This window comes from Pristis pectinata, chromosome 14 (assembly GCF_009764475.1).
Source record: "Pristis pectinata isolate sPriPec2 chromosome 14, sPriPec2.1.pri, whole genome shotgun sequence".
Lineage (NCBI taxonomy): Eukaryota > Metazoa > Chordata > Chondrichthyes > Rhinopristiformes > Pristidae > Pristis > Pristis pectinata.
This window is the reverse complement of record NC_067418.1, coordinates 27,512,379-27,534,630: the sequence shown is the minus strand read 5'-3', so window position 1 is coordinate 27,534,630 and position 22,252 is coordinate 27,512,379. Positions and strand designations below refer to the sequence as shown.

General features: G+C 36.7%; 1 protein-coding gene across 1 annotated transcript in view; it reads right to left on the bottom strand.

Annotated features, from left to right (window-relative positions):
• The window catches only part of scube2 (signal peptide, CUB domain, EGF-like 2), an 88,595-nt gene that overhangs the window by 34,249 nt on the left and 32,094 nt on the right, over positions 1 to 22,252 (bottom strand). Inside the window, 7 exon segments of the mRNA XM_052029543.1 lie at positions 310 to 513; positions 7,629 to 7,751; positions 9,870 to 9,986; positions 11,416 to 11,538; positions 14,113 to 14,229; positions 18,975 to 19,064; positions 21,851 to 21,967. Coding sequence (XP_051885503.1) covers positions 310 to 513; positions 7,629 to 7,751; positions 9,870 to 9,986; positions 11,416 to 11,538; positions 14,113 to 14,229; positions 18,975 to 19,064; positions 21,851 to 21,967 — 891 coding nt within the window.

The following is a 22,252-nucleotide window of genomic DNA, read 5'->3' as shown; positions in this document are numbered from 1 at the left end:
ACTACCATCAGGGAGGAGGTATATGAACCTGACAATCCAACCTCAACAATTCAGAAACAGCTTCTTCCCCTCTAACAATCAGATTTCTGAACAGTCTATGAACCCATGAACACTACCTTGTTATTCCTCTTTTTGCACTATCTATTTTGTAATTTATAGTAATTTTATGTCTGCACTGTACTGTTGCAACAAAACTAATTTCACGTCGTATAAGACAGTGATAATAAATATGATCCTAAATGAATAAAAAATTGTGGATAGGCCAATGCAGAAGGAGTAAAACCAGGCCTTAAAGAACTTTGTACCTACCACATCTGTTATTCTGAGGAACCTGGCCAGCTGCACACAATTCCTGCAAATCCACTGTTTTTGCTGTTTTCTTAGCCACCTCATATTCAGTTCCAGCCACACGGAGGTAGAACTGCTCCCTGTTGATTGACTTCCTCAGTGTTCTTGTTGTTTTTCGAAGCCTTTTCTCAGTCTTCCGTCGCATGCATCCAAAATCACAGGTTTCTGCAAGAAAACACAAAGAACCTCAATAATAACAATCTATCAGAGTTGTCAAGAATTTCAAGAGGACAGCACCATTTCACCTCTACACCACTAACAACTTGGACATGCTTTAATTAGATAACCAATTCATTAAAAATACTAGATACAAATACAAGCCAACCAACACCATAGGAAACAGTTGTACACAACATGAGAATGGAGGTGTTTCCTTCAGATATGTGAAGACATTAATGGCATTGATTAAATTATGTTTCTGAATACTTCATCCAAATAAGTACATGTGAAGCTTTTTTTTTAGCCTGCTGTAGGATGAGATGACAGGTGAATGAATTTTAGTTTTTTGGAATCAGCCTCTTCTAACCTGAAGGCCACACCTCTCAACCAAAAAAAGCAGTGACTTCTAAAAACAGGAGATACTTTTGATAAGGAGAACAGCAAAAGGAAAGAGAGATGAGAAAAATTAAATAATGCTCGCAAGAAGACATGTGTAAATGCACCTTCTGCATTCTTCAAACCAACCTGTCACCTCCTCCGGTTTCATTTCAACCTCAAACACAGCAGAAATGACTGAGCCCTCATTTCTCATTTCCTTGTGATTCCAATGGTCATGATTTTTCTTGGAGGAACTGCACTTCACATTTACAAAATTCAGCTGACAGTTCTTTGTACTGGGAATGTTAGACTTCTCTGTATATTGACATAAAAATAAAAGTGGACAATTAGTAAGGAGTCAAAGTCATTAAGGCACAGAAGGAGGCTGTAAGACCCAAGTCCACATCATCTCTGCAGAGCAATCCAATCAGTCCCATTAACCCAAACAGTTTAGTTCCCTCAAGTGCCTATCCAATTTCCTTTCAGAATCATTGATCATATCCATTTCTACCATTCTCACAAGCAACAAGTTCTGGTTCATTACCATTCATTACATTAAAAATTCTTCACATTCCCCTGTGACCATTGCCCAAACCTGTGACTCTAGTCCTTATACCCATAACTCATTGGATTTTATTTTCTTTGTCCATCTAATTAAATCTATCATAATCTTGCCTCTACTCCAAGGAGAGCAACTCCAGTTTAATCTTGCATCCAAAATCTCTCATCCCTAGAATCAATTCTGCTGAATTTCCTCTCCACATTCTCAAAGACCTTGAGACTTTTCCTAAAGTGTGGAGACTAGAACTGGATACAATCTTATTGTTGTGGCCTAAACAGAGTTTTAAAATGATTCAGTAATCAATACCCCTAATGATGAAGCCTGGATGATCACTGAGCTTTATAAATGGAGATACTGAGTACTCTTAGTCAAATTTGGTCCTGTCCTCACCCCATATCTACTTCCATCCTTCCCAGGAGAGATCTGGATAGCATAGAGTCAAAGTTATACAGCACAGGAACAGGCCATTTGGCCCACCATGTCCATGCTACCAACTGTACCCATGTTCAATAATCCACCTACCCACTTTAGATCCATAGCCTTCTAGATAAGATAAGACAAGATATCTTTATTAGTCACATGTACATTGAAACACACAGTGAAATACATCTTTTGTGTAGAGTGTTCTGGGGGCAGCCCGCAAGTGTCGCCATGCTTCTGGCGCCAACATAGCATGCCCACAACTTCCTAACCCGTACGTCTTTGGAATGTGGGAGGAAACTGGAGCATGTGGAGGAAACCCACGCAGACAGGGGGAGAACGTACAAACTCCTTACAGACAGTGGCTGGAATTGAACCCGGGTCGCTGGCGCTGTAATAGCATTATGCTAACTGCTACACTACTACAAATACTTGTCTAAATGTTTCTTAAAGGTCATGGGAGTATCTGCTTCAACCATCTAAACCTTCTACCTCTCAGCTTAAACCTTTGACCTCTTGTCTTAGACACCCCCACCATGAGATAAAGATTTTTACTATCTACCATATCTATCCCCCTTATAATTTAATATATCTCTACCAGGTCACCCCTCAGCCTCCTTCGCTCCAAGGAAAACAAACCCAGCCTATTCAGTGTCTCCTTATAGAAATAAATCAGACTGCTAGATTTCCCTGAGCTCTCTCTCAGTGCGGGAGGAGGAAGTTAATTGTTGCAGTCCAGTGTGGTCTAGCTGAGGTCATCTGACTCAGCGTGACTACAACCACTCTTGTGTATTTAAAATTCTTAACCTTGTTTCCCAGTTCCATCCCAAACTATTTCTGCAATCTCCTCAAGGCCTGCATCCCTCTGAGACACCCATCATGCAGTTTTGGGCACTTGATCATTCCCAAAGTTAATTAATGCATCAGTTGTGGCTTCAGCTGCCAAGGTCCTAAAGTCTGGAATCCCCTCCCATAACTTCTTTACCTCATTACTTCTCTACAAACAAAGCATCCTGTACAAATAAGTACATAAAATTATGCTGTCTCTGGTTTTGAATAAAATGAGGATTAATTTGAGGACATTGATGAAAGTCATGCAGCTGCACAGAACAACAAAACACAGAAATACTTCAACCTTAGTTACCTTCTTCATTTGCTTTTTTCAAGAAACAAAGATGTGATTACCTCTTTTGGTTCTTAGTGCTTAGGACAAAAATCAAAAATTTTACAAACAGAGCAGGAGCATTTCGACCAATTATTTCCTTGTTTGATCTTTAAAAAAAAAGCTGGATTATTAACCCAAAATAACTCAGTCCCCATCAAACTGGAGCATGTACCTGTAGAGACCTGCTGTAGACTATATTTAAACTTCTCTTTGATTCCTCTTAACTCACATCTTCCTGTGTTAATTTTAAAGGTTGCTGTTGTCTTAATTGTTGGGAGATTTGTAACATTCAGTCCTGGAAGGCAAAGAGAAACATTGCTTCATTATCCAGGTAAGTACTGTCAGAAATATTACCATTCAACAGACTACAACAGGAGCACTTTGTATCCACTGATCTACTGAATAAAAAATATCACACTTCAATATCTCATTTAATTAAATTTTTCTTTGCACTGGAAGGCAAAAGCATTATAGTTATTTGCATCACTCCATTGGCTGAGAATATTCAAATAAATGTTAGTAATGGCATAAATATCCAGCTAAAATAATGCTACGGCTAAACCTTTACCATTGTTAATGAATGATACCCACTGGACAACCGATAAACACACCTGAGCAAATTAATCATTTGCTAATAGCAGCTAAATTCTGTTGGACACGCTTCAGAGGCCCTATTGAATTGCTGATGAGCTAGCCTTTTTTATTAGTCAGTCTAACATCTCAGCTGTAATAATCACAAAACAGAACTGAAGGTTGAAAACTGCTGTTGTATATTAAGGGAAGTACATACAGACCAGGATTTGTAGAAGGAGACTTTTATTTAGTTAGCACTACATTGCCAATACTATCATTTGGTTGTCCTGAAAAGCAGCTTTCTAACAAGATGCAATTCCCAGTTCACTGACATTCAAGCATTATTCTGCTATTGATATTTTAGTTTTCTTTCCTTAATCCAAATACAATAGTGATATCCACTACAATACTTCTAGACACCAATCCCATACCTATAATTGAGAATCTAGATTTAATTAATTATATTTTCAATTATTAAATAAACTATCACTAAAAGGCACTGTCATTGTGATATGAATACTCACAATCATGTATATGCGCTAGGAGAGTTTAATCTTAATATGTTCATTATTAAATATTATTAAATGAAACATTAAGAATGTACATATGAGTTTTGTTTAACCTATGCCTAATTTCCTTGGTTATTGAGTGTTGGATTTCTGCTAACATGGTTTCAGCTGAAAAAAATATCAAACATGAACCAGAAAATACAAATAATACTGTATGGAGATCAGTCAGAACACCATCCCCAGCAAGATTCACACCAGCCAATAATGAGCAACTCCAACAGGAGACATCATAGCAAAGAGGAAAGATGGTCTGTTGCAGCAAGTGTGAGTGCCAACACTCTCAGCAATCATTCTGATGATGTGGTATCACTGTTTGCAACTGCTAGTCAAAGAATCTAGAGGCTGCATTAAGATATGATGACAAATTCATGCCAGAATTCTAAACTTCAGAGAAAAAAAGTTACAGAGTTTCAGATTAAACAGTAGCTGGTATTTTAAGTAAACATATACATGAAGTACTTTATTTAACCTGCATTGCTTATAGACGTGATGTACTGAATTTAGGGTACGTGCCTAAGGCTAATCAGCAATTTCTAATGGACATACAACACCGTCACACTAACCAATTCAAATGTATTATTAAAAACTGTCTACATTACTTTCAGGTAAAAATATAATTGTAATCTATATTGGCAGTATTATAAAAACTGTGGAATTAAACATTTTAGAAAAGTGAAATCATCTTAGGAATTCACAATCATTGTGCTGCAGCTGCCAATTGGCAGAATAGTACATCCACTACTGCAGTAGTTGTAAGTCACTTCAAACGGGAAGAAGTAGGATTGAAACAACACAGATGAGCAGATGTCCCAATGGTCTGGCTGAAGTCTGGAGCACAACTACAATATCCAGCTACTTAGGTGGAGCTGTACATAACCTGGCTTCCTCTTTACAACTACTGCTTGAGTACTCCAAGTGGAAGTGATCTCAATAGGTGAAACCACACCACTGTAGCCATATGTAAATTCCACTAACCAATTTCAAGGCAACAACTGCAACTTGTGAATTACTTTCTCCAGCTTAGAAAGAATGAGCTTGAAAGCAACTAACTCCAGCTTCTCTCATTTTGTTCTGCAGCTGTCATAAAGTAGGACAGTTTAAAACATGCTGAACGTAAAAATATTGCCAAGATATAAAATACAAAAAATAGTATCATTAATTTCAAATTTACAAGTACTAGTTTTTTTGTTCCTACGCTACCAAATCCAATGTTTCTCTGTTTCTAAGAAGTATCTAGGGGTTCTGCTGGTCTTTCACTGGTCAGAAGAACTTCTCACCAATCATAGGCAAACCTTACAAAAAGCAACACTAAAATACACCATCAAAGAAACAAACAGCAGTCACACGGAAATCTTCCTATCACTTACCTGCACATTCTGTAACATTTTTTATATTCTGCCCAAGGTGCTGACACTGAGAAGACATGCCACATCTAAATGTGTAAGAATCCTCAGACTCTGCCAAATACAGCACATTCAAAATAAATTAGTTCCAGCAGTAAAACTCTCACTGAGCAAGAATAATTACTTAATAACTTTAGACCACCAGAAGATCATTGACATGTAAAATAAAAACAGAAAAAGCTGGAAAGTCTCAGCAGGTCAGACATATTTGAAAAGAGAATGCTTCAGGTCTGAGACTCTCAGTCCTGATGAAGTGTCTTGGACCTGAAATGTTAATGATAAGTCATGAGTCATGAGTCACAACTCACTGGAATGACCCTGAAAAGAGTGGGACAGAATAAATGGTTCATGTATAAGAATCTTGTGCAGCTGCAGGCTAGAATCCTCTATTACTATTTGAGAACCAGTCCCTAATCTTTCACATATTCAAACATTGTGCCATCCACTGATTTAACATGCACATGATAAATAAGCTTTACTTGGTTATGTCAAAATGCTTAGAATTTGTACCGACTGCATCATATTTCCCATAACACATAGACACTCAAAATCTCAGCAGTAGCTACAATTGCGCAGTTGTACGACACAAAATTTCACATTTGCTACTTATACTGGTATCTGAATCCCTTGGGGTCATTTCAGGTGTAAAATTTTGCAGGCTAGGTTACAGCTCAAATTTATTTGCATAACTACACAGAAAATCTTCAACAAACCAGCAATGTTATAGAATATAATAGTTTATTTTCCTTACTTTCATTTAAAATAGTTGATTTACATATTTGCTATTTGCAACCTGGGTTAGTTTTATTCATCCAGCTCAAAAATAAAGCACTTTTGTTACAAGTTCCAAGTCTTTGGGAATATCTCTGGGAGTATAATTCATTTTAAAATCACCGAAAATGGCCTAAAATACCTATAATGAATTATTTTGTAGGTATATTCTGGCCAGTTTCATTGTAAATTGAATGACTTTAGAATGGAAGAACAAGTTTTAAAACATGTCTGAGCACTTTAGAAACTAGGAGGAATTGGAAGAGGGGATTCCCTGATCTGTACCAAAAGCAGAATTTGAAATTTTGACCCAAGTCCCTAAGGGTAGAGTTTGGTCCAACTAAACTAGCATAAAGGATTGTAGAAAAGGCAAATGTAAGTAGTTTTGCCAGCTACACTTGCATTGTGCTAATATTTCTGGCATTCCCAAGTGGAACCTCTACCCCTCATCGATAACTCAGTTTGATGCCTCACAGTCACATTCTGCGAGTAGAATTATTTTTCAGATTTCTGCATTGTTGAATGTGAAACCTTAAAAATTGTTTTCTGAACATTTGCAGTAATTAGAATCCAATTTAAGAATATTTACAGAAGTTGAAATATGTGGCACTAAAGCTTTATTTAACATCTATTGAAGAAACTCACCAGCAGCAAAGTACACATTTGATAGGCAGCTCAAAGAGCACATATCAGCTCCGCCTCTTTTACTGCAGTTAAGCAGGGCTTTGGCTGACACTTTTGTCGGTCGGAACTTCTCTGCTTCTAAAGAGGATAAAAAGATGATACACTCATGGGGAAAAAAAGATAATTGCATGGTTAAGACAATTAGCTTTTAAGATAACTTTACACTGCTTCCAATTTACAATCAAACCCTATCACCATGACAAGTGGCAAAATTTATCTTGTGTTAACCATTTTCCACTGCCGGTAAAAGTTCACAAAAAGCAATGATAAACTGCGGAAATGACAAAAGGGTGTACTTGTGTAAATGGTGCAACACACAGAGGGAAAACGTGAAAGAGAGAGAAAGATATCACTCAGAATGTTTGTTAAGATTTGAAATAATCATGAAGAAATCAGTGAAAAGTATCTCCTGTTCTCCACATGCTATAATTGATAATTAAAAATCACATTAAATGCAAACAGATAAAACTGAAGATCCATGAGCTGAAGGAACAGATCTGATATTCATCCAGCAAGGATCCTATTGCGTCTTCTCTAATGACACTTAAAGATTTGACAAAGGACCATAGCAATAATCAGCTCATATGGTTTCTTACCAACACAGTCTTTTTTATTCCAATGTAATTTATAACCAGGTTGACAATGGCACTCGTAACTTCCCACTGTGTTTACACATCTGTGTTCACAGCCTCCATTGTTGATGCTGCACTCATCAACATCTAAAAACACAAAAAGAAATATCAACCAAAAAGCAAAAGTACACACAATTATAAAAAATAATTTTATGCCATCTCCCTTCATAGCTCAGAGTGAATATAGTCACAGTGCAGTGGTAAGACATATATAAGATTGTCTGATCAATCCATGGTCTTGCAATCCACCTTTATCCAATATCTTTTTCTGCTGATGACAGGACAAGATTCAGTTGTGCTGTTGAAATACCTTCAGAGAATAACTCAGCACTGCTGCCCAGTCTCATACACGAAGATGGCCACATGAGCAAGGCAACTGTGGACCGCCTGATCATTGCCAAAAATGGACTCAGAGGACAGGAGAGTAAAGAATTGGGAAAGTTAAAGAACAACTGTTATATTAAAAAGCATCACGGCAAACTGAAGATCTAATTAGTAGTGTCCTGGAAGTGCTGAAGGCGCAGGACAATCCAAAAGTTCAAGTAAAGAGAGAACAGGAAAACAGTGATATCACTGGAACACAGGTGGGTGAGGGACAAATAAATAAGGACAAATAAATAAAGTGGCGTTTTCCCCTTGTGTGCTGAAGCCATGGGCTAAATTGCACAGTCATCTAAGCATATAACTAAATTTAAAAACATAATCAAGACTTTAAAATCAAATAAATTATTTAAAAAATATAAAATACAACAGAATATAAAAATATAAAAAATTATAAGATACAACAGAAATGATGATGCTGTTGATGTGTTACAGCTGCAACATGTCGATGCTGGTGGAGAGCAGTGAAATCCCCGGCAACAAAATCTGCAGGAAATGTTGCAGCTTAAAGAAATTCCGCCCAGAGTTGATGAGCTGGAGTCCGAGCTTCAAATGAGATCTGGATGTCCACATACATGAAATAAAGAACACCACTACAAGGTGATGGAGTATAACATGATGGGGCCTTGATGAGAACACACCCATAGTATAGCATCCCCTTACATAATAAAGGATGTATTTGCCTTTGACAGGGATGAGTCTGGTGAGAAAAGACTGACCCTGTGCTCTGTGAACTTTTTGAGAATGAAAGGTTATCATATTAAAATAAAAGATTCTTTGGGGAGCTGACAGAGCAGCTGTTTCTCCCCAGTCTAGAACCAGGGGGCTTGGTCTCAGGATGATGGGTCACCCTAGAGATGAGGAGGAAATTCTTCTCTCAAAGGGTTGTGAATTCTTTGCATCTAGACCCTAGAGATCTGTGGAAGTAGAGTCAATAAATACATTCAAAACTGAATTAGAAATGTTTTGCTGTAAGGAAATTAAAGAAAATAATGGTCAGGCAGACAAAGAGGAATTGAGGCCCAGATCAGGTCAATCATGATCTTGTTGACTGGCAGAGCAGGCTTGGGGAGCTGCTGTGAGTTCTTATGTCCTTATGCCACAGGGTGATATAACACCAGTTTGGACACTTAGTTCCCTATAGCTGAGCCATCAAGAGGTGGTACCAACAGACACTAAGATCTTCCAATCATAACAAAAACATTTTAAGTAGTAATAGCTCCTCAAAACTCTTCTACACCCAACATCAACTAATAGAGCAGCACCATCACAGCAACTTTTCAGCCAGTGAAGAGGATGACTCAGACTTCAAAAGTGTAATCGAGCAATTTTAATCACATCACTAACACATTTTCTACACAGTCTTATTTCAGATTTTCAGCAACCGCTCTATTCTGCATCTATTCTGCATCTCACAGTTCCAGCACTTTTTTATATATATCTCCCTCGATTTTCATTTCTCGAGACAGACCAGCTAGGGTTAACAAACATTCATTATTTTCTCTGGCCAGCACAAAGGGCATTTCTGTCACCCGGACAACTACCATATCACTTTGTTCTTTCCATTCTTTCCTCCCTCTACAATTTTTAAAAAAGCTTATTTTTCACTTTTCTACTTCTGATGCAAGATTATCAACCTGAAAAATTAACTCTATGTCCCTTTCCACATATGCTGCCTGACCTACCAAGCATCTCCAGTAATTTCTGTTTTTTATTTCATCTTTTCAGTAAACCTTGTTTCCTAGTTTGTGCTGATTGTTCATGATATTGTAATGAAAATATAAACTCTGAAGAGTCTCTTGTGGAACATTCACATTGACTTACCTCCACAATGCGTTAGCCCATACAAGGTATATCCTTTCTTACAAACACACTCAAAATATCCTGGGTAGTTGACACAAATGTGATCACATGCTCTGTCAAAGAAGCATTCATCAATATCTGCAAATGGAAACAGGTTTATTTTATCAGTTAAAATCCAATGAATTACAATTACTAAACAATAGAAAAAAAATCCATCTCACTGTATGGCATGGTCAGTATTTGCATTATATAACATTGACCAGTGCCAACCATCTTGTCCTGATCACTAGTTACATGGAGTGCCAGGAATTAGTCACAGCACCAAGGAAAAACCAATTATCGACCTTCAAATCACTATTAGGTGATCTGTGCTTTAACATATTTCTACATCAGTCTGCTTAATTTCTTTTGTTTCAGTCTAGTTTAGAGAGTTCCAACAGGAATTTATCAAACATACAAACACTCAGATGGAAGAGGAAGTTAAAATCAATAAGGTTTAGCTTGATTGCAATGCACCAGATGGATGAGTAACCCAACAAAAATTCAAGAGGAATTTACAAAGAAAATAGGTATCACCAAATACTTGTCAAAGTCAGTTTGATCAATGAGATCAAACAACAAAATGCCTCTGCTAAATTTCCAAGTCAGTCATGGGTTCTTGAAATGCAATTTCATGAAGTAAAATAAAAAGGTGGGTCTTTCAACATTTTACATCATTACGATATCACATGCAATTCCACCAAGGGCTTCAAACCTTGTAATGCCTTGGCCTGAATGTAGTAGTTTAAGCTAGGGTACAGTTCCAGGTATCCTCATCCACGACCTTGCACATATTCTGATCAGGATCACAGTGGTCTTAAGAGCTCAGCAAAAGACCATGGTTGTGATGTTAGTATTTGGTTGGAGCATATGGTAAGTAATAGAGAATCAGCTGCCTATTTTTCAGGTTTAATTTTAATTTCTACTGACATAGAAAACATAATTGGACATCAAATCTTTATTAACAAACTTAAAGGGACAAAGAAATTTATGGTAATGTTGGAACTCACTGCATTTTAAAAAAGAAAATTGTATTCTGTGGTCTTTAGGAATAATCCACAAGCAAAATAAAAACCCATAAAAATGGTAGCTGCCTTCCACTTTGTTGCATACTTCTTAGCTGCTTAGGTTGCATTTCCAGTCTATTAGATTGGGTCAGCAGTGAACACTGCCACTGCTTTTTTTTTAAAGTTTACACTTTATTTATCAACTGACCATATGTAGCTTTCAGTTTAGTTTTGATTAGATATCCATATGCTTATTGGTGATTTCCAAAGGTGAAGTGCTCAGCAGTTACTTTTCAGGACAGGAAAAAGTAGGACAACTCAACAAAGAGAGAAAGACTGAACCCAGGTTTGTCTTTAAAGCTTTTATATGAAGCTTTAAACCAAAATACACCTTTAATTATTTGCAATATAAATTGCACAGAGACCTTAGCACATGACATCTCTCCCAAGATGAATTCCATTAGCCTGGAAAATCCAGGAAACTGATCATTTTACTAATCCTAGGCATCCTTTAAACCAACCTTGGCAGGTTCTTTCATCTGTTAAAAGTTTGTAGCCTTTCTTGCAGCTGCAGTCAAAACTGCCAATAGTATTCTTACAGAAGTGATCACAATCACCATTATTGATCAGGCATTCATCAATATCTGGAAGATAATTGAAGACTATTCAGTACTTTTGCAATTAGCAGTTTCATTCAACCATCTGAGGAAAATGTCATTCACTACAATGATACCAGGAGTGAGAAGCTTTTCATTATAACAAGAAAATTCAAGGAAGAGTCTCATATCGATGCATAAAATAATAGGTTTTTGTAAGATAAGTGAATAATTTGATAACCAGAGAACATGAATAGCTTATCAAAAGTACACATTACATAGAAACTGAAGAAGCCCAAAGTAAATGACACACTACCCCATACGAAAATCCGTCTGCCCTAGACCTCCCCACTCACTTAGTCTATGCAGGTCCCTTTTCAGCTCTCTTCCAAACCACACAACTGACTGTCCCCCAAAATTTAGCATCACCACAGTACAGAACTAACACCTTTCCTCCATCTGTACTAAAAGGTTGAGACCCCAGCATAGCTCTTTATTATCTACTATTTGTCACATCATGCCAATCAGAAAACAACAGCATTGTATGACTTCCATACTCTAATGTTTTTACTATTAACTACCACAGAAACTATCACATTGTCTTAATTTCAGGACTGAAAGAGTCTAACCACCTACTTTTTGTTTATATTAACATGGTAAATTATGAAGTTCCAGAAGGCATTTACTTGTGGACAATATGTGGCCACAGCTGGCAATGCCAGTGCGCATTGTCCATCCATAGGTGGTGTCGAACAAATGTCTCAGTATTGTAACTAGAATAATGAGTTTACTCCCAAGTGTTGGAATAGTGATATATTTCCAAGTCAGGATGTTACGTGACTTTGATTTTCAACAACATTACCATCACCAAGTCCACTACCTTCAACCACCTAGTGATCACCTTTGTCCAGAAATTTACCTGGACCACCAGATAAATACTCTGGCTGCAAGGGCAGGTCAGAGACTGGGTATCCTGCAGTGAATGACACTTCAAAGATTTTTCCACTATTTATATGCCATTAATCAAGAGCATAATGGATTACTCTTCATTTCCCTACATAATTGTAGCTCCAGAAGCACTCAAGAAGCAGACCAAAGCAGCCCACTTGATTGGCACTCCACCACCCTAAGTATTCATTTCCTCCTGCAGGACACTGGTGCTGCACTTATCACTGCAGTTATATGACCAGGCTACTCAGGCTGCCTTGCTCAAAATCTATCACCCGATAGGACCAGTGCAACAGATGTGTGAGAATGCCACCAGATGAAAGTTACTTCAAAGTCACGTAGCATCCTGACTTGGAAATATATCACCCTTTCTTCACTTTGTTGGGACCAACTTCTGAAACTCTCTACCTAACAACACTGGGAGTAACTTCACCAGAAGGATTGCAAGATATTGGCTCAATACCACCTCCTCAAGGGTAATGTGGGATGGATAATAAACACCAGCCATGGCCACATACAGGTGATGCCCATACCATGGGTGCGAGTTACATTCCTAGAAAACAGCTCGTATCATGATTTTCTGTAACACAAAATGGCGTCACCGCGCATGGGTCGAGAAAAGCAAGTTAAAAAAAGCTTGCATTGAATTATGTACTTTTTGTCGCATAAATTCCATGAGAGTGAATTTTATTCTTTATCTCAGATTCTTGGGTCATGATTTGTGAATTCTGTATGGGTGAATTTCTGTAACCCGAATGGTCATAACACCGAGTCATTTGTATTTTTCACAAGTAAATGCCTCCTGAAACCTCAGAATGTATTGTGTTAATGAAAACATCAAAAATAATTACTAGATTAATCAGACATGACCTAACCTTCACAAATCCATCCTGATTCTCTGATGAACTATTAATAAGCCAAGTATTTAGTCTCTCTGATGATGGATTCAGTAACTTTCCCACAATTAATAAATTGCTCATGGCAACCCATCTATTTCTTGTTTTTTTTAGTAATGACATTTAACATTTTCTAATTCAGAAGGCGCAATTCATAAATCAATCTTTTCTCACACCTCTCTTAAACCTTAAAACCATTAGATTGTGATTACCAGGTATTTTAATTCTAACTATTTTTTCCATCATCATGTGTCATACTGTGATTAAGCAATGGTCATAAATAAAAAGATTTTATTTTACACACAGTGGGTAATTAGAAAGCAATGGTGGAGTATAAAACACAATAAACTTCAAATAGATGAAGTTTCAAAAAGAAAATGAAAAAGAGCAATCCAGAAGGACAGAGAAATCAGACTGTGTAATACTTCAGGAAAGGTCACAGAGACACAATGAGCTCAGTCAGTCATTCTACGAATAGTCATGAAGTGAGTGACTATTATAACCTGAATCCATTGCAGATACAATGTAAAGAACAGTATGTTCTTATTCAGTACAGTCTCTGATGCATGCATTTATGTACTACAAAGGTAATATAATTAACATGCAAATTTATTTTAACCAATATGTGAAAATATAACTGAACAGCCAGGGCAATTATCACCCCTAAAAGTTAAATTGGAAAATAGAAACCTAATAAAGCCTAAATCAGAAATACAGCAGTATTTTAAATGTCAAACTATTAGGTACATTTAAAAATGATTAAAAATTGATAACAAACCTTTACAAGTCTTTCCATCTGGTTGTAGTGTGAATCCAACAGGACAACTGCACCTAACACCAGTAGAGGTATCTTTACAGGTGCGATCACAGCCTCCATTATTAACAGCACATGTCTCTGTAAACAGCAGGAAAATCACTCGCTACCAGTTGCTATTCTTGTATTTTTATTACTTGAACATTAAAAAGATCAGTGATGTTACAGCCAATTGTAGTTAATGAACTCGAAACAACTGATGGTTAACTTAAGATGCTTTTGGATTGTCCTCATCTTAATGGAAAAATAAACAATCTGCAGAATTAAATCATACTTAAGCACAGAAACAGACCATATAGAGTCAAAGACCATATAGAGCTGATGCTTAAGCTCCACACAAGCATCCTCCTATTAACATATGCTACAACATGTTGGAGGATACATATCCTTTGATATATGTCTTACAATATGTCGTCAAATGTTCCTCTATTCAGTGGCTTTATCAAGTTCCTTCTTTAAAAGATCTCTCTTATTCTTCATAGTCATGAATTCTATACTCTCACCATCTGTGGATAAAGACTTTCCTCTGAATTCTCTACAGGACTAATTAAATGCCACCTGATATTTACTCCGATCTTGCCTGCAAGAGGAAATATTCTCTATCCTTTTGAATCTTTTCATTACTGAAACACACCTATCAGGTCACCTCTCAAATATAATTTTTTTGAGAAAAAAAGATTCCAGCTTGTTGAACCTTTCCTGAAGGCATCATTCTAATAAATTCTTTCTGTACTTCTGTGCTTTCTCCATTGTCTTTGTATCCTTTTTATAATGTGAAGACTAAAGCTGCAGTTAAATGATGTTTCTAAAGGGGTTTGACAGAATTAAAAAGCTGAGGGGTTACATTTCTCAGAAACATAGAGCTTTCCACATATGACCTAATTAAACCGCTTCACTGCTCTTCATGATTTCTATATCTGTACTCCACATCACTTTGTTCACCGTTTATGCACATTCTCCAAAATTTAAAACCTTACAATCATTTGCCAATTACATACCCATTCTGGAAGATTAGTAACCTCTGCTTTGTCACAACCTCCTCTGTTACTAACTATATTCTGCAGTTTAGTGTCTTCCACAATTGTTGAAATTGTTCTTTAGGCTCTCCTAATCATTTATTAAAATGACAAAGAACAGTAGTCCCAATACTCCCTACATTCTGTGTAAAAACCTTTATTCCTACCTCAAGAAGGCAGCATCAATCATTAAGGACCCTCACCACCTGGGACATGCCCTCTTCTTGTTACTACCATCGGGGAGGAGTTACAGGAGCCTGAAAACCCACACTCAATGTTTCAGGAACAGCTTCTTCCCCTCCACCATCAGATTTCTGAACAGTCCATGAACATTACCTTGTTATTTGCACTATTTATTTATTTTTGTAACTTATAGTAATTTTTATGTCTTGCACTGTACTGCTGCCAAAAAACAACTAATTTCATGACATATGTCAGTGATAATAAACCGGATTCTGATAAACAATCTGTTGGAAGAACTCAGCAGGTCAAGCAGCATCTGTGGGAGGAAAAGAATTGTTGATGTTTCAGATCAAAACCCTGCATCAGGACTGATTCCAACATCTGCTGCCTCTTGTGTCTCCTTTACTCCTACCCAGTTTTGTTTTTCTTTGTAGTTAGCTTGCTACTTGTTGCCCAACATATTCTGACAGTTTTCTGAATCTGCTTTGTGTACCTTATTGAAAATGTTTTAGAAATCCAAGTATATTACATGAACATTATCTGCACATTTTATTAATTTACTTAGGTTGGTCAATCAACACATTTTCTTTTGGGATTCCTGCTGACTCATCTTACTATGTACTAGTTCCCAGACATTTTTCCATTACGTATTTAAAGATTTCCCACAACTGATCTACCTTTTCCACAACTGATCTTTTAAACACCAGAATCACATTAGAATCCTTTGCCACCTTTCCCTTCCACTTCCCATCTTAACTATTTTTATACCTTTTATTGATTTTTTCTTCCGTTATGATTATCATCTTAGTCTACATGTTAAAGTCTGTCAGATAACACTTATATTATTGTAATTACCCTTAATTTATTCTGTGTACCGATCTCTATCCCATTTTCATTTCTTAATTTTTGTCTCTCTAAAATACTTTACATTTTATACATTCCTTTAAAAAACTTTAATATTTTTAATTATTTATTACTGCTTTAATATGATTCTAATTAAATAGATTTTTGAAGTTTTTAATAAAAAAAACTATTTGCATTTACTTAAATCTATCAGAGACAATTAGAAATAGTTATAAAGCCTTTCATAGTGGCAAGCTGTCATGGCTGCCAGAGTGCTCCTTGGTTAGACCTCTGGATATATTACCTGAGGCCACTTCGTCTCACAAGATGTTTGGTGAGATGGTGGTTCAACCCTCTCCATCCAGAAACAAATGCAGGCGGGTGGTGTCTGTGAGCACGGAGTCTGGGCTGAAGGCTGGAAGAGTCCCTGTTACATCAATGTGAATTCTTTACATTTCTAAACGGGCAAATGGCAGCATCCAATGATGTGAAATCTCGGTGGAAGCTTTCCAAATTAAAAGTGGTGTACATCAGGCTATGGGCAATGTTATTCTGTGGATCCATAGTCATGATGGAATGAGGTTACAGTCTAAATTCATAGTATTTGGCCACAGACTTCTATCACTTGTATCAGGGAAGTGAAATAATCACCAACACACCAAATTATTCTATTTCTACACAGTGAATTGCTTAAAATATAGGCTAAGAGTTCAGAGATTCCCTTCCAGTAGGTTCAAGTACAAGGTCAATTGACTCCAACAATTAATTAATTTTCAATTTGTGGTAGAATTTAGTACTTGATGTCTTTTGGGAGTGAGTCACAAGGTGATGAGGTTTTAGATTAGGAGATGCTTTCTTAAGGTTAAAGAAAACAAAACTGTTAGAATAGTCAATCACAAAATAACTTTTAGGAATCTGGGGGTGGGCTACAGCTTAATTATTTTCTCTGTTAAAGCAAATAAAAGCTTTATGGAGGCAGTCAACTTCACAAAATGAGTTAAAAAGTTTAAGGGGATCTTTTCTTGGGCAAACCTACCTGCTTGTAGGCACAAAAAAATGAATAAAAGCAGATGGGTTGTGAGAACAATAATGAAACAAGTGTTCCTTCAGTAATAAACGTGGCAGCTGAAACATCTCTCACCACTTGGATTTCTAATACCTGCTGTATGCAGGCAAATATAACAAATGGACTACACAGTTGGTGGAACTGTCCATCTCTTTTGAACGGACTATGCCATCTACACTGAGCAGCATAAACAATAACAAGGCAGTGAAAAAAGCCTTTTAAAACTCATGATTTTCCCTTAACACCAGCAGCATATCCAGGAAGAGATGAATAGCAACATCTGCGTTTGTATCTGCAGTCTTCCCACAATGCTGCAGAACTGTACCACCTGCTGATGGTCAAAATGTCCCTAAACTACACAAACATTTAAATTGCCTGTACCTTCAAATTATATCTTCAGCCCAGAGTAACCATTTTGGACTTTTCACAGATCATATTTGCAGCGAATATGAAGCCATGGATTCAACTGATTGTAAACTAGATTATGCAAATCTTGTATTTTAAAGACAATAATAATAGTTGTGGATGAAGGGTAAATCACAGGTCTGTGCAATCACTTACTGAAAACAATCAGATCAGCTATGACTTATTGAATGGTGGTGCAGGCTTGAGGGGCATATGACCTACTCCTGCTCCCAATTCTTATGCATCTAGGAACAATTAAGTTCATCTAGAAGTATTCAAATGAAAATCGAACGGTATAGAATGGCATGCAGAAAGAAAGAAATGTGGGATCGCCCATGTTTCAAACACCCACACCCACCCCCCCCCCCCCCCACACCCCACACTCTGCCAAGTTCCTGATCTCAGCCACTCTGTTGCAGCAAGAAACTTGACAGAGGAACAGGGTGAGGGGCTAGGAGATGTGCATATTAATTGCTGTTTATACGTCCAACTAACAGGCTAGGGAGCATATATTTTACAGCAAAAAAAGTAAGCTATTTACTCTTTGCAGTTTGCTCATGAATACTTTAAGCATCTTAAGGATTAACTTAGCAAAGACAGAGTTGTCCATTTTCTAACTTTAAAATTCGGTCACCTTTCCTCCAAGTTTCTCCTTATCACTTGTACTAACACTGATTCCAGCTAGGGTACAGTTTAACAGGTGCATCCAGTAATTCATCCAAGTGACCTCAAGACCGAGCATAGGGCAGTGCATGTTGGCAGGGTCATGGAGGGCACCAAAGGTCAGTCACCTGAATCTGGTCTGCAGCAGAGTTGCCTGCTATTTTATCCTTTTCTGTAGCCAGGGACAACAGTGCTAATTGCTGATCAAGTTAAAACAATAAAACTCAGAAGAGACTAGAGAAGAGAAGAGACTAAAACCTAGAGCCTTTCTAGTCTGCAATACTCTGTATTAGATCTGATGGTAAAATCACTGCTTCCACATAGAAAATTGCAAGCTTATCTTGACACCTTTCTAACTTTCCATCACATTTACAGCATATGTAGTAAGAATTTGATATTTCAAGGAAGTTCATAGGGAAATAACATTGTTTATTTGTTAGTATCCATTGCCAGAAGCTGCATTAATAACTATACAAGTGTTTAGTATAAGAAGTTAATACAATAATGGTTAAACATCAGAAAGAAGCCCATGCACACCAACCCAAGTGACACTGCCAAGGTGTTCAGGTCCAGCTAAGAGTGATAGATTTGCAATGAAAAGATAGAGCATAAAGAAACCATCAGTGCACTAGAAGCTTATTTTTTTTTACCCATTAGCAGTCGGCGTTTCACCCGCTTGTCCACATCAGTTACTGACGTGGCATTGTATTCAGAGTTCTCAATTGCAGCCTCAGCCTTTTCTATAATACAAGTAAGCACAAGATATATTGCAAATGGTCAAACCAAAGCAGAAAAAAGTTGCTTTTTTTCTCTTCAATAAATTGTAGAAAAGCATCTGAACAATGCTTTTCTCTTTATTGCTTTGCTTTCCACAAGGTATCAACAACTGGTATTTATGGCATTAGAAAAGTATTGGAAATGTATGAAAAGAATGTGAGGTTGGGATCTTTGTCAAACCAATCTGCTGTGCATTTCCATCATTTTCCATTTTTATTTTAGTTTTCCAGATTTATCTTTTATCATCTGTGGTTTACACCAATACATTTTGTTGTGTTATTAATTCCACATTCCTTAGTACTTAGGGTAGCTAAGCTTCCCTTTTCTTGGAAGAATAAGAAAAGGTGTAATCCAGGGTAGTCAAACACATATGCAAAAAAACCTTAATTCAGAAATTAACAGAATGAGCATTCAAAAGCAACAGAAAGTGCAACTGAGATTTATTTTTGCAAGCTAAGAAGCAATTCTGTACCAAATAAAGGTTGGTTACCAGCTCGAAACAATGAGGAGAAAACAAATTAAAATACATGCAATAAAGTAAATGTTTAATTCAGTGGTGGTCTAGAACTGGTCAAGACAAACCTAAAAGTCACAAAACAAAACAGCTGAAATGAAATAGCCACTTTTGACATGCTTTCAAAAAGCTTAAAAGCTGTTCTTCTATCTTTCAGCGTAGTTAAAAGCAACCAACTTCCAAAGCAAATATGCAATCTGCTAATTTCCAGAATAGGAAAGTTTGCATTAATATACAGGGTAAGAATAAACTATTAATATATCTTTCTTCCAAGAAGTATGTTTCTATTCACCTTCCTGCAGTTAGTTGAATAAAATTAATAGATTACCTAAAAATATTTCCATTTCATGCATTTGATTAGTTCATTCAAGCAATAAATTGAAGCTGACAAACTCCTCTGTTCTCCATATGCTGGAGTTTAGGCCTCTCTCCAATTCCCCAGTCAGCTAAGAGAGTCTCAGTTCCTGATACTCTGCCTGTACAAACACCTGGGATGGTATAAAAATGATGATGGAGCATGGCTGCAATAGAGATCATCACGGCATAAGTGTTTTGATTATTTATAACTTCAATAAGCAGGTTATGAGAGTCATGGCTGGAGATAACATCTTAAAAAGAAGAGGAAACCCCAGAGATAAGGATTAGTAAAAGTCTTGAAGTGGACAGTGTCAGTTTGTGAGCTAAACAAATAAATTCCCATTCTTTCTGTTGCATTTGCATCATCAGCATTTGTAAGTAAATGAGTCTTTGAAAAACATATAATAAAAGATGTACAATTTAAAATATTGATGTATTTTTTCAATATTTTGCAGATCATTGGGATTTATGACAGAACATGCCAGAAATACACAGCAAGCAAAGCAGCAATAGCGAAAAGACAGAAATTTCTCATATGTACTGTTCATCAGAACTTACCAGAAAATTGAAATGTGAAGTTTGATTTGATTACATTCGACCTATCATAATCTGCCCCTTCTCTTTTCAAATACTGGCTGTCTGTTAAGCAGTTCTAAAGTATATTGATTTTTTTTAATATTTCAGGCTTTTTTTAATATATAAAGTAATCATCAGAATCCAGAATAACAGAAATTTTCAAGTTCTTTCTGCAAACTGAAATTGTCCCAAATTCTGTTATCATTTTGTTTAGTTTTATTCTGCTGACATCAAATTCTAAGACAGACAAATTTAAACTTAACCTGGATAAAGCAGCACTCCAATCAGACATGCAGCTTTCTAGCATTATCAGATTTCCATCCTCGACTCTGGTATTCACGTACAATGGCAACATTTCAGAACCTATCCCTAAGCAAATGTACTGCATCAACTGGTTATCGTGTCAACACTAAATTCTCTTTCATTCAAGAACATCTTTTGACCGAGTTAGTCCTATCCTTTTACCAATAGTTTGTGTTTTTCATGAAAATATTAGTGTTTTGAATTTGTAATTAAATAATTTAAAAGCACTACACAAACGGCAGAGTTTACATTGTCTCTAGCATCAAATACAACGGCCAGAACCAAGGTAGTGTTGCAAGCAGAGAGTGTAGTTTTTCAAATTGATAATCATATCTGATAATAGTCACCAGAGACAGAGTAAGTAAACATATTCCAAGCAGGCTACAACTCTGCAAACTCTTCAAAATAAGTTTTGTTTCATTTATGCAACTTACAGAACAAAAAGTGATTAACATTTCAATTGGCACTATTGCATTAAGATACAAGGTGACAATTTGCCCTTGGTCACCTGCACTAAATGTACATTATGTCAATTGATGTATGATGTTGTCTGCTTCCATTGAGTAAAACATGCAACCACCATTGTATTGTACATTTAACTTAAGAAACTGAGGATAAACCTTTAGCTTTTTTGTTAAAATCACAGATGAAGACATAATTACATATTATAGTAGCTATTATGAATGATAATCAGTTGACTGTCAAGTAAGCATGTGTGACTGAATTAATGTGCTTATGAAAAAGAAAACAGCAACCACATCCATCTAGTCCTAAAATCATTTTCAAATATGTTGAGGCAACCGAATTTGGTCATTTGAAGTAACTAAATGTGTTTGAATTTATAGTTTCTACAGGATTATGAGTGTACAAACCTTTCAGCACTGTAAACAGATAAGAATGCCCCATTATAGGGATATGCTTAAATATATAGTTTGTTATTAACTTGTGAGACAGTTCAATGCATGTAGGAAAACTGGTAGGAAGACCCAGTTCACTTACCAATACAGATCTTCCCATTAGAGAGCAAGGCATACTTTTGATGGCAGCCACAAACAGGTCCATCATCCGAATCATCACAGGTATGATGGCACCCACCATTTCCATGATTGCATGTTACTAAAAAAAATTGTACACATCTAAAAGAAACAGCTGATTATTAAATATCACAACTACATTGATCTCTGACATCTTCAAATTTATAAACAAATAAGGGCAAGCAATACAGATTGCAGCTGATTGCTGAGCCAAACAAGTTCAGTTAAAATTCTCGGCATAGCTAATGTCTTCTGAGACACTGAAACTTCAGTTTGTGTTGTGAGACTGTTTGAAGCATTCTGTTATGCAGATACTCCATCGTTTAAAACTTCATTTCAAGGGCATGCAAATGTGTCTGGTGCAACT